This window comes from Hipposideros armiger, unplaced genomic scaffold (genome assembly GCF_001890085.2).
Source record: "Hipposideros armiger isolate ML-2016 unplaced genomic scaffold, ASM189008v1 scaffold_825, whole genome shotgun sequence".
Classification (NCBI taxonomy): domain Eukaryota; kingdom Metazoa; phylum Chordata; class Mammalia; order Chiroptera; family Hipposideridae; genus Hipposideros; species Hipposideros armiger.
Window position 1 is genome coordinate 689,370 of NW_017732175.1, and position 16,180 is coordinate 705,549.

General features: G+C 45.2%; 1 protein-coding gene across 5 annotated transcripts in view; it reads left to right on the forward strand.

The window, feature by feature from the left end:
* The window catches only part of TCAF1 (TRPM8 channel associated factor 1), a 45,684-nt gene extending 36,467 nt beyond the window's left edge, over window positions 1-9,217 (forward strand). For 3 of the 5 annotated variants that reach the window (XM_019629105.1, XM_019629106.1, XM_019629103.1), the window contains exons 4-9: window positions 120-217; window positions 1,281-1,494; window positions 1,805-2,044; window positions 2,851-3,188; window positions 4,215-4,465; window positions 7,049-9,217. In XM_019629105.1, the coding sequence (XP_019484650.1) occupies window positions 120-217; window positions 1,281-1,494; window positions 1,805-2,044; window positions 2,851-3,188; window positions 4,215-4,465; window positions 7,049-7,058 (1,151 nt within the window). In that variant the 3' untranslated portion in view covers window positions 7,059-9,217. Of the gene's footprint in view, window positions 1-119; window positions 218-1,280; window positions 1,495-1,804; window positions 2,045-2,850; window positions 3,189-4,214; window positions 4,492-7,048 lie in introns of all 5 variants that reach the window. The other 2 variants (XM_019629107.1, XM_019629104.1) reach the window with 1 other exon arrangement.
* The last annotated feature ends 6,963 nt before the right edge of the window (window positions 9,218-16,180 follow it).

Genomic DNA, 16,180 nt, shown 5'->3' on the forward strand with positions numbered 1-16,180 from the left:
TTGAGTCAGGGGCAGTGTGGAGGAGGTAGGCGTGCAGAGCTCGTGAATGGGGCTGTGCAGGTGCTGGGCGGAGACCGAATCGTGGAGCAGGGGTCAAGTCTGTCCTGTGCTTTTGGCAGGCACCAGATACTGCTGGATGAGCACCGGGCTCTACATACCGGGAAGGCAAATCATAGAGGTCTCACTGCCGGAAGCTGCTGCCTCAGCTGACCTGAAGGTAAGGCCATGCCCTATCTCCACACGAATCATGGAACCCCAGTGTCCTGGCTTTCCCGGTTAACATCTTGTTGGAGCCTCATAAAAACCCTCCTGGCAATCAGGGCATGTGCTTTTCCCCATTTTAAGGATGAGGTTACTAAGGTGCAGAGCAGCACATCGACTGATTGAAATGTATAGATCGGATCCATTTCAGAGCCCGGGACGCAAACCTAACTGCCTTCTGGCTCTGAAGTTTCGTGTGATTAACTGATGTCATAGAGTGAGAAATAGGTAAGGAACCACAGGGAAGGTGCCCTAGCTCACAGATGTAGCTGGTAAATCTTAGCTCAATTCCTCCCCCTTACGCATCCCCCACTGTAGCACAAAGCCTTTCGGACTCCGGCTTCTGCCTGGGATGCCAAAAGCTGTTCCTTGCGCACCCCGTCCCCCTTCAGCTCTGTCGCTTGCCCATAACACACACCCTAGTCACAAATCAAGTTGCCATCCTGCTCTGTCCCCCTTGAGAGTGGCAGTGAAAGTTGGGGCCTATTCTGTGCCCACATCAATCCTGGAACTTGATTAGCATAAACTGGGAAAACGATTCCTAGACTCCATTGAGCACAGGAGTCACCCCATCGGCCCAAGAAGGGGGTCTTGGAGATCATGAGGAACTGAATCAACCCTCAGCTCCATCAGCCCATCACACTGCCTCCCCTGAGCCACCCCCACCCCATTCCCAACGCCAGAAGCCCACCATGGAACAGGCGCCCTAGGATTCTGTCTCTTACAGAGACACCCAGAAACCCTCAGAATGAGCCTGTGGGTTACACCTGGTGCCCGTCACATCAGCGTCTCAACATCACCCTTTGTGGAGCTGTTTGACTCCCCTGGGAGGATGTTGACACACGATTCAGCCCATACCACCTAAGGAAGGATGCAATTTTATAGGTTTCACACACATGGTTCATAGACGTACCTGGGGTCATAGCCCAGAGCCCTTCCTGTCCCCACCTCCTGGGCACTCTCCCCTGCCACCCGTACACGCCCCAAGGTGACTCCCCGCGGGGACTTCTCTTCTCCAGGTACAGATTGGCTGCCACACGGACGACCTGACCAGGGCCAGCAAGCTGTTCCGGGGCCCGCTGGTGATTAACCGGTGCTGCCTGGACAAGCCCACGAAATCCATCACCTGCCTCTGGGGCGGCCTCCTCTACATCATCGTGCCTCAGAGCAGCAAGCTGGAGACCGTGCCCATTACTGTGAAGGGGGCTGTGCATGCTCCATACTACAAGCTGGGTAAGCGGGAGCCGTGGACGGAGCCCTGAGGGGCCGGGGGCCGGGAGGGGCTGGGGGTGAGCAGGTCATTGGGGCTGTTTGGTGCAGGAAGAGATTCAGATTGGTGGAGGGAAGGAAGGTAAGCCTCCTTAGATGTGGCTTTGGGGCCAAGGAGACAAACAAAACCACACCCATGGGGACTTCCTAGAAGAAGGATGGAGGGGGAACGTGGTTGTTCATGACCTTGCTGTTCTCCTGGGGTTCAAGTTGCATGTTTTAATGTAAGGGATTTAGGAAAGTGAGTTTCAAGCCCCATGGCCTCTCTTCCCAGGAGAGACATCCCAGGAGGAGTGGAAGAGGCGTATCCAGGAAAACCCAGGTCCCTGGGGAGAGCTGGCTACGGACAACATCATCCTGACAGTGCCGACCGCCAACCTCCGCACCCTGGAGAACCCGGAGCCGCTGCTCCGCCTCTGGGACGAGGTGATGCAGGCTGTGGCACGGCTGGGGGCTGAGCCCTTCCCTTTGCGTCTGCCTCAGAGGATTGTTGCTGATGTGCAGATCTCCGTAGGTGGGTGCCCTGGCGAACCAGCTCTCTGTGCATGTTGCCCCTCCCCGAGGGCCTTCCTTTCTTTCTTTCAACAGCCGTGCAGTGGGCACCCAGCAGAGTAAAAATGTTTTTCCAGCAAGACATATAAGATGTAGCCCTCGCTATTTAAATGAAAAGGGAAAAAATGTATTTTAAAAAAACATGACTCAGCCACTTCTACAAAACATTGGAAACTCCCTAAATGTCCAACAGTTCTGGAATAGCTAAGTGACATATGTGTGTACCTTCAACAGACATCGAGGAAGACATTTAAAGTGATATTTTGATGGTGTTTTACCAGTGGGCCAAGAGGCCTAAAAAATTGGGGGTCGGGGGGGGTCTATAGAAATGAAAGGACCATGGACATTGCCGTAGATCCCAAAAAAGTAATGTCAGTGTGGGCAATTCCACATCTGAATAATGAGACGGGGGACCACCCTCGACAAGTTCTCAGTTTTGAGAAGAGTATGATGATACGGGTGCACATGGACAGGGCGCTCTCATAAAGATAGAACAACTGAATAATAACGTGAACAGCGCTTTGTCACCTGCATCACCTCCTATAGCCACGCTCTCAGGTTAGGGTGAGGTTGAAGGCATTATGATAGAATGAGCGGCCAAGGAGGAAATCCCAGGAGGGGCTAGGTTCGGATTATCCTTCTGAGCACTCTGGATGCTGGAAGTCATCAGGGCTACTGGGTACTGGGAGAGATACGATACAGAGAAGAGTTCTTCAGGATGGGTGGGGAGCACCCTAACCCTCTCTTCCTCCCTCCTGTGTTTCCCAGGCTGGATGCACGCAGGATACCCCATCATGTGCCACCTGGAGTCCGTGCAGGAGCTCATCAATGAGAAGCTCATCAGAACCAAGGGGCTGTGGGGCCCCGTCCACGAGCTCGGCCGCAACCAGCAGCGGCAGGAGTGGGAATTCCCACCACACACCACTGAGGCCACCTGCAACCTGTGGTGTGTGTATGTGCACGAAACGGTCTTGGGCATCCCTCGAGGCCGTGCCAATATTGCCCTGTGGCCCCCAGTGCGGGAGAAGAGAGTGAGAATCTACCTGGGCAAGGGTCCCAATGTGAAAAACTGGAATGCCTGGACAGCACTGGAAACCTATTTACAGGTACTAGGCAGCCCCCACCCCCAATACACACACATATGGGATAGCACCTGTGCTTTCTCCTTAGATGAGTATGCCATCTTCTCAGTAAGAGCTGCCTGTGCCTCAGTTTCCACCTTATAGGCAATCCACGGTTCCCCACTGGCCTTGAATTATTGTTCAAAGCCCATGTCTCTCCCCTCCCCCGGGTCAGTTCCCAGATCACTGTGGACAGCTTCGTCACCTTGGATTCTGAACTCCGCCGTAGGCCAGGAACACTCTATTCTGGCTCTCCCACCTGCCTGGGTGCCTCTCTGTTCCTTCCCACTGCCATGAGGATGACAGCGAAGCTGCTGGGAGACTCTACTTACACTTGTCACCGGGACCACTTCACCCCAGGGACAGAAGTTCCTCATCTGTGGAATAAAGCTGAGGTTGTTCTAGGGAACTGCTGATGTCCCTTTGAACTCTGCAGCTCTGTAACCCAGCTTATCTCCAATGGCCCCAGGATGGCTGCCTTTTTCTTAAAATGACACCTTAGTCTTAATTCCCTAGACTGTATAGAATCTCCTGCTTCTACCGGACACACTGTTTTTCCCCCAAAGACCATTTTAGTAGCGTTTGCAGATGGACATAGACCTATAATTAATGAGGATTATGTCACAACACAGCTAGCAGTTCACCAGCTACTGGGGTTTAACTTTGCGACTGTGAAAGAGATAAGGATCTTTTTTCACATCAGCCCATTTTAAATCTCATGTAATATCCTATCACCATTTTCATGATAGTAATACTGGCGGTAAATACTGATGATAATCGCTGCAGTTATTACCACACTTCATTAAACGTCTGCTTTGCGCTGAGCACTGTGCTAGCTCCTAGGCCCTTGTTAAGATTAGACTATGAGAGAGCAGGGCCTGAGGCCAGCAGGAGGACCAGCGATAGATAGGAAGCCAGTGTTTCAGGGGTTCAATGCACTAAATTCCTATATTACAGTGCTATCTTCTTGTTGCAGATTAGATGTCTCATCCCGCCTCTTTCTCTTTCCAGCTACAGGAGGCCTTTGGTTGGGAGCCGTTCATCCGTCTCTTCACGGAGTATCGGAACCAGACCAACCTGCCCACAGACAACGTCGACAAAATGAATCTGTGGGTGAAGATGTTCTCCCACCAAGTGCAGAAGAACCTGGCTCCCTTCTTTGAGGCCTGGGCCTGGCCCATCCAGAAGGAAGTGGCGACCAGCCTGGCCTATCTGCCCGAATGGAAGGAAAATATAATGAAATTATACCTCCTCACACAGATGTAAGGAGTGCCCAGCGAGGTGGCAGGTAGAGAGGTTTGGGGAGGTAGGCAGAGATGGGGAGTCACTCCTCAACCTCTGTCTCTTAGGCCTCTAGCCTTGCCCTCTTAGCTCACTGCCCCAGATCTTATTAACTAGCTCTGTCTCTAGGAAGTGGGTTCAGAACACAGCCAAAAAGCAGAATCAGAGCTTCTCAGGGGCAAGGCCTTCTGTGTACGAGTCTTATTCTAACTCTGCTCTCCTGGCCCGGTTTGGCACAGTTCTGAGAGCTTTGGCCCCTGTGTCTATACCAGGCCTTGGTTCGCCATCATGGGCCACAGCCCACAGAGCGTGGTTCTCATCCTGACATCCTGAGGACTCTCTGGGCTTTTTTTTATACCTGATCAGTTATTCTAAAAACCCTGACCACAGAACCCAACTTAAATACAAATTTACCATGATAACCAGCCAGCTCCCTGATGACTTATAGTGTTTGTGTCTTGGGTAGTTTTCAAAGAGCTTGAAAAGCAATCTGGTGAAATAGAAAGAGCCCATAGCTAGGGCTGCTAGGTGTTGGGAAAACCATTTTATCTCTGCACTCCCATTTCTTTGTGTGTGAGATGAGGCTAAAAACCCCTGCCCCCCAAGGTTGTGAAGGCTCACACTGATCATTGTGAAGAGGTTTGTAAATGCAGTGCATGCTGTCTGAGGGGCTGCTTTGTTTTATGCTGGTCCACAGAGTACTTGAGCTGACTACTTTCGATAGCTTAGAGGTTAAGGTCATCTCTCATAGTTGGCTCCCTGCATCCAAATCCTGGTTCTGCTACCTATTAGCTGTATGACTCTGGCTGGGCAAGTTCCTTCACTTCTCTGTGACTTGATTTCCTCATCTATAACATGGGATCTAGTTCATAGGACTATTGTGAAGATTAAATGTTAGCGCCTCTGAAAGGGATTAGAACAGTACCTGGCAATTAGTACGTACTGGGAAAATGTCAGCTGTCGTTATCATCGAATTAGCTCAACATCATTTTGGAGCTAGGCTTCGTTTTCAGATGGCTTTTACAGATGGAGTCTCATTAATCCTATCCCATCCTACACTCCATACACCAGCCTCTGGAAGGGTTCTGGTATGTTGCTTTATGATCTAAAGGAAGCACTCTAAATTCACAGCATTTTAAAAGCTATTCAGGGTTTCACCTCTTTATTCAATTCCATCCTTCAGGTAAAATTCCTTCTTTAATTAACTCAAGAGTAGAAGTCACTTGAAAATACCAGAACAGTTTCATGAGGGTGCTTGTCTTTCGACAAACACCGGGCATCCAGCTCAGTGACATTGTTTACATTCCCACAGTGACACAGATTGCTATCACTGTCAAGAGTTACTTACTAGTTGGGCAGATAAAGCCCACACGCATATAGAAATCTTTACTTTGGAACAAGATAAGTAGAGCTGGCTCAAATTTCATTTCATTGCAACACGATCAAAGATTTTCTTAAATTTCCTTCTAAATTGTATTCAGAACCACCCCTTTCTTTGTAGTTCCAACTAGAGTTGAGTCTGTAGGGTTCATGTCGTGTACATCCAGCCAGTTTTCCTTGAGCTCACTTCTTTTTATTTACTTGTTTTAGTACACCATTTTATTTGCTTTATTGGAAACTGGGTGGATTCACAGACAATAAGGTTTGACCTAGATAACATTTTTCAATTGTAAAATTATTTTCCCTTATTTCATGACGATCTATCATCTAGGTGCTTTAAACACAGATGTTGAATATTTGTTCAACATTTAAAATACTTGCTATAAAATAATGGGGTGCTGAGTATGTGCCAAGTATTGTACTGGTTCCTTTATATAGATTGTTTCATTTAATCTTCACAATAATCTTATGAGATGAAAAATTACTGCTCCCTTTTTGGGAACAAGCAAACTTGAGTTTTATGGAGATCAATAAAGTGCCTGAGATTACATTGCTAACAAATGGTAGATCTGGGATTCGAACCCCGGCATTCCGATTACAATAATGGGTGATAATAACTCTAATGCTTTGAAGAACCACATAAATGAGTAAATGAAGAAACCAGCCAGCAAACAGAAGGCCCTTTACGTTCTTACTTGCCACCACTCATCTAATTTTATCACAACCAAAAGTCCCTTTGTTTATCCCGAATTCCAGTTCAAAGGGAGAATTTGAGGTAGGCACCTGAAGAGCTTCCCGATACACAGAGCTGGGATGACCCATTCGTGTCATCCAGGTCTTTTGGGTTGCAGGTTGTTCAGGTTTCAGCCATTCTCTCCAAGGTACCATAAAAGCATTCTACTAGCTTACTGGATTTTGAATAATGGGTTATTTTGGTCAAGTGCCTCACTCCCCAAAGTGCCAGACACTACATGCTCTCAGAAAGGAAATTAGATCCTCAGTCATTTAAAATAATATTTATATCCATTCTCGCCCTCTAGTATCCATTTGCAGCAGTACAGCCCCGGGGATGTTTTAAAAATGTAAAGTTATCCATGCCACCTCCCTGTCTAAAAATTTCCAGTGGGGATTTGAATTTAAGATGATAAACTGAACGTATAAGTTTACCTCCCCTCCCTCCTCAGGCCCCACTGAAATTGAAGTCAAGAAACGCAAAAGAAACAGCTCGGCAAAGAAAACTGAAGGCATTTGGTTATAAGTGAAGAAGACCTCAACACATTTCTGGAAGAGAGAAAGTGGATGAAGGATGAAAAAGAATGAGACAGTGAAGGTACCTTTCAGACAGAATATAGCTGATCTGAACAGCATAACCCTAGAGAGACGCGGGCACCTGAAAAGTCTGTCCACTACAGCATTAAACCAGTTGTAAAATTGAACCCCATCCCATTCTACCCCATCTCTTGTGTACAGAACACAAGCTGTCAATTATTGGAACCAGTGAAAAATCTGTTCTTGCTTTTGTTGTTTGTCGTCGTTTGTTGTTGTTGTTTCTATGGAGGAATTGAATAAACTGCCTGAGGAGAGGTAGGAGTTGGTGCTCCAGAATAAAATCTCTCTTTTTGTGGAAATAAGTGACCCCCTAGCCTACTGCTAAGTCTCTACTGAGAGTTGAGAACCCCTACTTAAGTAACTAAGTGCTCCCTGGAAGAGGCTTACTAGAAAAACAGACTGAACCATACAGTGGCAGAGGAAACCCACACCAACTCCTATAAAAGTCAACAGTTACATTGATTCTTAAATACAAATGGTCAGCTAGTAATTCCCTGACATTGGGTATGGGGGCTAGGAGGGTGAGAAGGAGGACCAGGGGGAAAGCATGTAAGAAAAATACAACAAATTCTGGAAGAAACAAAGTTAAATTGGAAAAAATGTACCTTTGAAATCTAGCTATGTCTTCAGAGAGCTCTAAGGTGTATTTGTAAGATGAAAACAGGATGCTACAAAGAAAGGAAAAACTCTAAGAATACAAAGAGCCCTTTGAAAGTGAAATAAGACTGCCAAAAGTATTCAGTAAACAGTCTAGAAAATCAAGTTGAGGGAATCTCCCTAGACGTAGAGCAAAAAGAATTAGCAGAAAATATAAAGAAAGGACAATAGACAATAATATCTAACCATTAGGAGTTTCTGAAAGAGAAAACATAGGAAAATAGGTGAAAAAAGAAAAAGAAAAATGAAGAACAGAAAAGAACTAAGTCTCTAGATAGAAGGGGCCCCAATAAAACCTACAGTGAGACACAATCTTGTGAAATTTTAGAACATTAAGGGTAGAGGAAAGACATTAAAAGTGCCCCGAGAAAAACAAAATTAGGTCGTCATAATTACCTCAACTAAAAAGGGATGAGAAGTAGACTAGCAGCAGATTTTTCATCAGCAGCACTGAAAGCTAAAGGCCAATGGAACAATGTCTTCGCCTTTCTTATGGAAAAATTTTGTACCCAGAATTCAATAGCAAGCCAAACTGTCAAGAGTCAAGTCAAAATGAAGACATTTTCTGACACGCAAGTTTCAAAAAGTCTGCCTCCTTTACACCCTTACTGAGGAAGCACCTTGAGGAAATTCTACAGCAAAACGAGGATGAGAACCAGGAAAGAAGAAGAAACAGAATCCAGAAAACAATGGACCTCACCCAGGATGTGTCATTCCAGCGTGACACTTATCCAATAGGTTGTCTCACGCTAGAGTGACAGCTCTCCAGCGCATCCATTCCAGATGAGAATGCACAGTCGCAGGGCTCTCTGGGAAGAATATGCATTCTATGCCATAGATGGCATCATCGACAAACTGGCATGTTTGAGAATATGGAGAACATACATTCTTCAGTCAACAAAAAAGAAAACAAAGCAAACATGTCATGAAATCATGTCCAATCATGAAACAATAACCAAAAAAAATACTCATGGATGGAATGGAAGAAGAGACTCGATTTCACATTGGCGGTAGGTACATTTCCTTTCAAGTGGCACAGGCATGTCATTGATGTGTATAGAAGAAAATGGCCTAGCTTCTACTTGGCTCTCAGTAAACAGTACTTACATAGCCAAAATAATTTAGATGCTATTTATTAGTACACAGTGTTCTGATCAGCCCATAGGCAAAACATGAAAAGGCTAAATTTTTTATTCAGAAATGAAGCTGAAAATAATTAATCCTGACAAGTTAAGAGAAAAGAGCAGAAAGAGGTTGAGAATTACTTGTGAGAAGAGAGCTGGAAGGAAGATTCAAAGTGGAGATTAAAAAGTCTACAGTTAATGGAACAAGAACTAGAGGATCAGTACACTGTTCAAAGCTATAAATAAAACCAACAGACGTATTAAAATGACATATCTATCAGAATTTTGAGAAAGGACAGGTAAAGGAAAGGGGAGGGATAATGTAAGTTAATTCCTTATCTTTTGTAATGGGATTATTAAAGATTGTCTAAAGTTAATAAGCCAAGAAATTATTGTTCAAACATATTATTTAATGTTAGAAAGTTAGATAACAGGAGATCTAAAAATAGAAGTTGTTCAATGTATTGCCTCTCGGGAATGGGACTAGGGGTAGGGTGGGGAAATGTGTTTTTCATTTTAAGTTCTTCTGTACTATTTAATTTTTTACCTTGTGCATGTATTACCTTGAAAAATTTTTAATAAACTCAAATAAAAATCCTTCAGTGGATCTATCCGATGTGTCCAGCCTCATCGTATCTCCCTATACTCTCTAGTTCTGGCTACACTTAAGATACTCCCCCTATTCAGACACACTTCACCTTGTTTCTAAGGTGTTCCCCAGAAAAACAAAGCTGGCCCCCAATCTCACCACGTGTCTGGTGATTGAGCTTACTGTCTAGCAGCTTATCAATATTGGCTGAATGAAGGAATGCAGAGTAGAGCATCGCATGAAGACTGCCCACTAGTGTTCTTTCCCTAAAAGGCACAGGATATTTGTCCCTGTTCCAGGAAGTATTTCAAGACCATATGGGCTGTCAGTTTTCCTACCCTCCAACTCATTTGACAATGAGTTTTAGTCAGGAGACCGGGTGGAGTCGAAGGATTTCTGTCCATCTGTCATTCTCCTTGGTATGTGCTTTGCCACTTTGCCTGAACACATTATGATTGCTTACCCCTGTATTTGGCAGAAACAGTCAACTACCTAGTGGAAATCTTCAGACTCCCAAGTTTCTTGTGTCCTGCTATTCCTTGGTGATTCTTCCTTCTCCATTCGTTCACTTTCTTCTACTGTACTTCCCAAGGCCAACTGGAGCTCGCTAATGCATATTGGCCTTCCAGCCAATCTTCAACAGCTGCCTTTATCGGAAATCCTTCCCATCCCCTCCTCCTAAGATTAATCTCTGATAGACTCGTCCCTAAACCAATGTCCTCACCCGATTTCATAACCCCGCCTAATGTATGTACTTAACAGGCCAACAGCTAACCAAGTGTGGCCTTCGATGTTGACTATTTTTCCTGACAAAAATAACACACCCTTCTTTCAAGACTACTTCACTGCTCTGTGCTGTTCTCTGTCAACACTTTTAGACCCCTACCTGGCTTCCACTTTGAAACGGACTTCTTTCTTTGACCCACCACAGTGGAGTCAGTGTTCCAAGGGTGGTAGAGAAGGGGTGGGGGTGATCCTCAACTTTTCAGCGATCTTCTAACTACACATCCACACAGACAATTCCACATGTAACTCAACAGAGCTCTAGAAATGCTACTTATGCATCTGGATTCTTGTGCATTTAAATGCCATTATATATATATATGTGAAACATTTCTTCAATAGAAAAGAAGCAGTTTAAGTTATTGCCAATGTAGTCTCATGTTGGGTGGTTGCTTTCATTGGTGTTCATTAAGTGAGAAATAACTAGAATAAATGAATAAGTTAAAAACAAGCCTCGCACTTACTATTAATGACAGTGGCAGGAACCAAGGATTATGTTAATACCAACATGTCTCGGAGGGCTATTGAAAAGTTCCTTCTGTTCCTCTGAACTATTGAGGAACTCACATAATTATTTAAGAAATGCATACATGTCAGCACTAAACATTTCTTTGTGTGAACTACCTAAATTTTGACCTAAAATTCACTTTCACAGATTGCCAAAATTATTTAGTATAATTTGAGGTCTAAGATAGTGCTGAAAGGGTGGGAGGGAGGGAAGCAAAATGATCAAATGTATGCTATAAAAACAAGTCAAGGGGTTCAGACGAGGCCCCACAGATCTAGAGAAGAGATTCTCCCCCCTCCTTCAGCACAATCTATAGCCCAGGACCCAAGTGCACATAGCAGGCTATCCCTATGCCTGGTCCACCTGGGAAGTGGCTGTACTTTACACAGGAACCAGGGACCTGGACAAAGACCTAAACTCCCTCCTCACCCTCCACCAAGGTAAATGGAGATAGGAGAGGCAACTCCAGCGGTTTTTGTGGGGTTTTTACATAGTTTCTCCTTTTGTTCTTGCTGTCTGTGTAGTCACCTAAAAATTCATTCAACAAACATTACTTGAACATGACAATCCTAGTTACTGTTATAGGGTCTGGAAATACAGGATAAACATAATAAAGCTCCTGCCTTCATGGCGCTTATGTCCAGTTGGAACATTAAAAAATGAACAAATAAACATATCAGGTAAGATAAGTACTATGAAGGAATACAAAACTAAGCAAGATTGGGGGAGGGGGCCGCACATGGATATGCTTGCTATTTTATGTAGTGAGGCCCAGAAAAGCCTCTCTGACAAGGAGACATTGAGCAGATTCTTGAAAGAAATGGAACAAACCATGCAGATAATTCAAGGCAAAGAGAGGGAAAATTATACTCGATGTCTTGAGAGCAGCAAGACAGACGCAAGTTTCATTCCTGTAATAGTCAATAGCTACTTTTTCATGTCTATGTCTTGATCACAGATTTCTGACCTTAACGTTATGATAGGAGCCACTGACCCAAAGGAAGCGCACGAGTTTCGAATATCTGTCCTCAAACTTCAAAGTCAAGGCATAGTTCACAGTAAATTTTGCAGCTTCTCCCCTCTGACATTTCTTTAAGAAGAAAGGAGCACATCTCAGTGGTGGTCGTGCTCTCTGCAAAAGGTATTAAAGGGAGACATAACTCTCCTTTTATCTACTAAGTTCTGGGCCCCTGTCAATGGCCTGATGGGTCCAGTAAGCAGTGGAATTAGGAACCAAATTCATATGGAGAAAATTGATCCAGAGACAATTGAGTAAATTCGCATACACTGAAAGCTTTAATCTTATATTTGATGTCCATCAGAACACATGCATAGAAAGTAGTGGGAAATTCAGAATCAGTTATTCTTGGCTTCTCATTCCATAACCTTCTCCCCCCCCCCACCCCATGCTCAATATATAATGGAGAGTCTTGAGAAGGAAGACCTTAATATCATTACAGGAACTTTGGAATCAATCAATTTGGAAAGAAATGTTTACATTTGCAAGAAAAAAAAATCATGTGGCTGGTGCCCTAAGACTAGGAACTCTGACACATTCCTTTTCTGTAGGAATTTCATTATAGAGATGTTTGATCTTCCATCAATCCCCGTATACTAGCCTCTCTGGCATCTTGGTATCAGCCACCTTTGTGGATTTGTGCATGGAGTCATATAAACCACACTGGTGTGGGTGCAATTATAGGGAATTGGATCTGTTGTGTGCCTACCCAATGGGCCTGATATTTCAGAGCCAGAGGAAAACACCCCCTCTCAGTCTTGGGCTAGGTCAGTTCCACAGGGTTCCAGACGGCCAAAGTCTTAAGGACAAAACCAAATTTTATGTCTAACTTAGGGGTGAGGGAGTTGAGGAATGTAAGAAGATCCCTTCCTTGTTCCTTATGAGAAGAGAGTGCAGCATGGATACCTCTAGAGCGCCAGTGAAGTGTTCCAAGACATTCTCTGTAATTGGAATCCTGGCTCCTACCACATGTGTTCCACACACTTACGATCCAAAAAGGAAATACAGGCCCGGGGTAATTCCACAAATACGCCAAAGGAGACTATGCCAGCTTCTATTACTTTGAATTAGGGCTGGCCAACTGTCAAGAGAAGCAGGAAACTCCAGCTTCATTGCTTTAAATAACTAGGCGGGCAGGAACCTGCCTGTATAGGTGGACTATGCTATACTTTGAATAAAGGTTATCATACACGTGCTGGAGGATGAAAAATGTAGTGCATGAGTCTTTCATAAATATCCTCCAGTTCATGACTTTGCTCTTCCCTTCCACCACAACACAATTTCAATAAATACACTTGAGCTTTTTAATGTTAGGAGATACAATTATAACAGTACTTGTGTTAGCCCGCTCCTTCTAGAAGCAGAAGCCAAGGTGAGATCAAGTGTGCTGGGAGAGCCATCAGACTGTGATGTAGGTTTAAGCCTCGTGAAGGAGAGAGCAAAAGAAGGAAGAACGGCTTATACTGCACTGCTGTGCAGGTCTCGGAAAGGTTTGTTCAGGCCACTGGGGAGTCCTTGAGCCAAAATCACCCATCAGAAGAGTCCCACGTATCCCAGGAATGGGCTTAGCTTAGCACCCCACCACATTTAATCACTGGCCAGGAGATGCCTCTGGGCAACATGGCCCTGGTGCCAAGGATTCCAGAGCTACCAGCTAGGGCCATCTGTCAATCACACACCCACTCCCTGCAGTCGGAGATCTGAGCAGACCATGTTCATGGCCCCCGCCGGACTTATTCTTAAAACAGCTGTAGGCACCTGTTCTGGATCATCTTAAATAGTGACTTAGTCAACCTCCCCAGTGACTCATGCCAGTAAATGCACACAGGTGGGTTCATCCATCTCTATTCCTAAATTAGAGTGTGGCTAATCCTTCCCAGATTCTTGAGGCCCTTCAGGGAAAGAATATATTGGGGCACATCAGTTTAACTCACATCTAAAAATAACTGAAGAAAGAGGCCAGTGACTCCTGGTGCTAGCCTATAACTGGAAAGCATATGCAGGAAGTAACCCCTGCATTTGGCTTCGTGAGACTTTCTGAAGGGGTTGTCCTCTATTTGACAAAAATGGACTGATGTCCCACTGGTAACAATGACAATTCTGATCTGTGTATGCCTCTTGCATAGGCTAGACAATTAAGTATCCCAGTGTTTATGTATGTTTATTAGGTATGACCCAGGAAGCGCCAGTCAGTGCAGTGCAAAGGGCATGCATTAGCATACTTGGCTTAAGTAATTCATATCTAGCCTGGGAATTGGAAATGGCTTCATTTACCTCTGAAGCTGGTAAGAGGAAGCTGGATTATCTGAACAGAGTTGAGGATTGGTTAGAAAAGACAATAGGGGTTGGGTCAGGTAGGGCATACAGTTGAGGAGGTGACTTCAGCGTTTCCCACATGGCATTTCTTAAGAACCTTCCTCCAGACTGTAGACCACGACCCAGACTCCTCAGTATACCAACCAAAGTTCCTCCAAGCCTGGCCCAAGGCCTCTTTAGAGCTAGCACTATCCGGGTCCTATTAACAAGTGTCAGTCAGTCACAAAGAACATTTTGTGTTTCTTAAACAAGCTTGTCACTTTCACATCTCCACGCTGTGACTGTGACATAGCCTTACTTTGGAATGCCCCCTCCACTCATCTCTGCCCACAAAGATCATATATATTTTTTCAAAGCTAAGCTTTAGTGTCACCTTCTCTGTAAGTTCTTCTCCAATACCTTGATTAGAAATCATTGCTTCTTCCTTTCTGCTCCCTTGCACTTGATTTGCAGCCAACTTTGGCACCTACATAAGTCGGCCTAATATTATATTGGGTTGTCGGCAAAGTCATGACGTATTTTTTCTGTTTTTCGCTGCAAAAATGCGTCATGACTTTTCCGGCAACCCAATAGTTGTTTCACACCTGCTCCCCTCTCTAGACTTACTGGCCATATAGGCCCATCTCCACCTCCCAGAGAGCCTCCCAGGATATGTGCCCCATGAGAATATGCTAACTTTTCACGGGGTAGTTTCTGTTTTCTCCTAGGTGGGGTAAAAGGTCTGGGGCACCTTCACATGCTCAATGACCTTCAGTCAGAACCCATGCTGGTCACCATCTTTCATGTCCAGGTTTTAAAGAGACCTTTATGCTGTGCCCTATCTTGTTTTGTTTCCATTCTTCAGCCTATCCCTGCGCCCAAATGTCAGGTACCTTAATGATGGTGGACTAGCTTCTGCTCTCTAACCCTGAAAACATCACCTTTGTTGATCTAATAGAAGCCCTTTCTTCTATCAGATCTGCACCAAAATACTCTCAGGAGTCTTTAGAACGATGGTGATGCTTTACCATGAAGAGTGAGATTGATGCAGCCAGGGAGTGCTTGAAATCTAAGAGCAAGCACAGATACACAAAAGATACCCTGAGGTCGGCGTTTGACTTGTAACATTCCTGACCCAGTCCCTCAGCGTCCGTCTTCCACTTTGCTTCCTGAATGTCAACTGATTCCTGGTATGAGACCTAAGAACTCAACTAACCTCGCCTTCCATTTGGCTTCAATCCTGAGTGTTTGAAATCCCGACAGGTCTTCTCCACATTGTCTCCTGGGGTAGGTTTCTCCTCACTCTTTCTTCCTGAAACCTGACTCCATTTGGTCCTCTGCCAAAAAGGTTCCCACGAGGGTTGCAAAGACTCAGTTATTTACTCACGAAGCAACACACATTTCTGGAACATTCACTATACACTTACTCATTTATTCGACATGCATTTGTATATTTATCAAGAAACTAAAACCTATGATATGTCAGAAGGAAACCAGGCCATGAGGACCCAATGGTGGGCAAAACAGAGACAGACTCTATACTCACAGTATGAGAGCCTCTGAGAAAGACCAACATCAACCAAATGATCATACAAATAAACATAAAATTATAACCTGGATAAGAACTAAGAAGTAGGGCCGGCTGAGCGGCGCGTTGGTTAAGAGTTGGCTTGGGAGCGCGAGCTCTGAGCAGCAGGGCCCCCAGTGTGGACCCCACATGAGGGCCAGTGACACTGCACCCTCTACAGATAAGATGGTGAACAACAGCTCGACCTGGAGCTGGCTGCAGTGAGTCACCGGCAACGGAGTAGGCTGCAGCGGGGCTGCAGCGGGGCTGCAGTGGGCTGCCGTGAGTGGCCGGCAGCTGGCATGAGCCACCGTGAGCGGCCGCCCAATGGCCAGCAAGCGACTGCCTCAGCCGGGAAGAGCGTAATGATAATACCAACATGGGCCAGTGAAGCGACGTCCTCCACAACTAGACTGAAGAACAAAAGGACAGCAACTTGTCTGTTC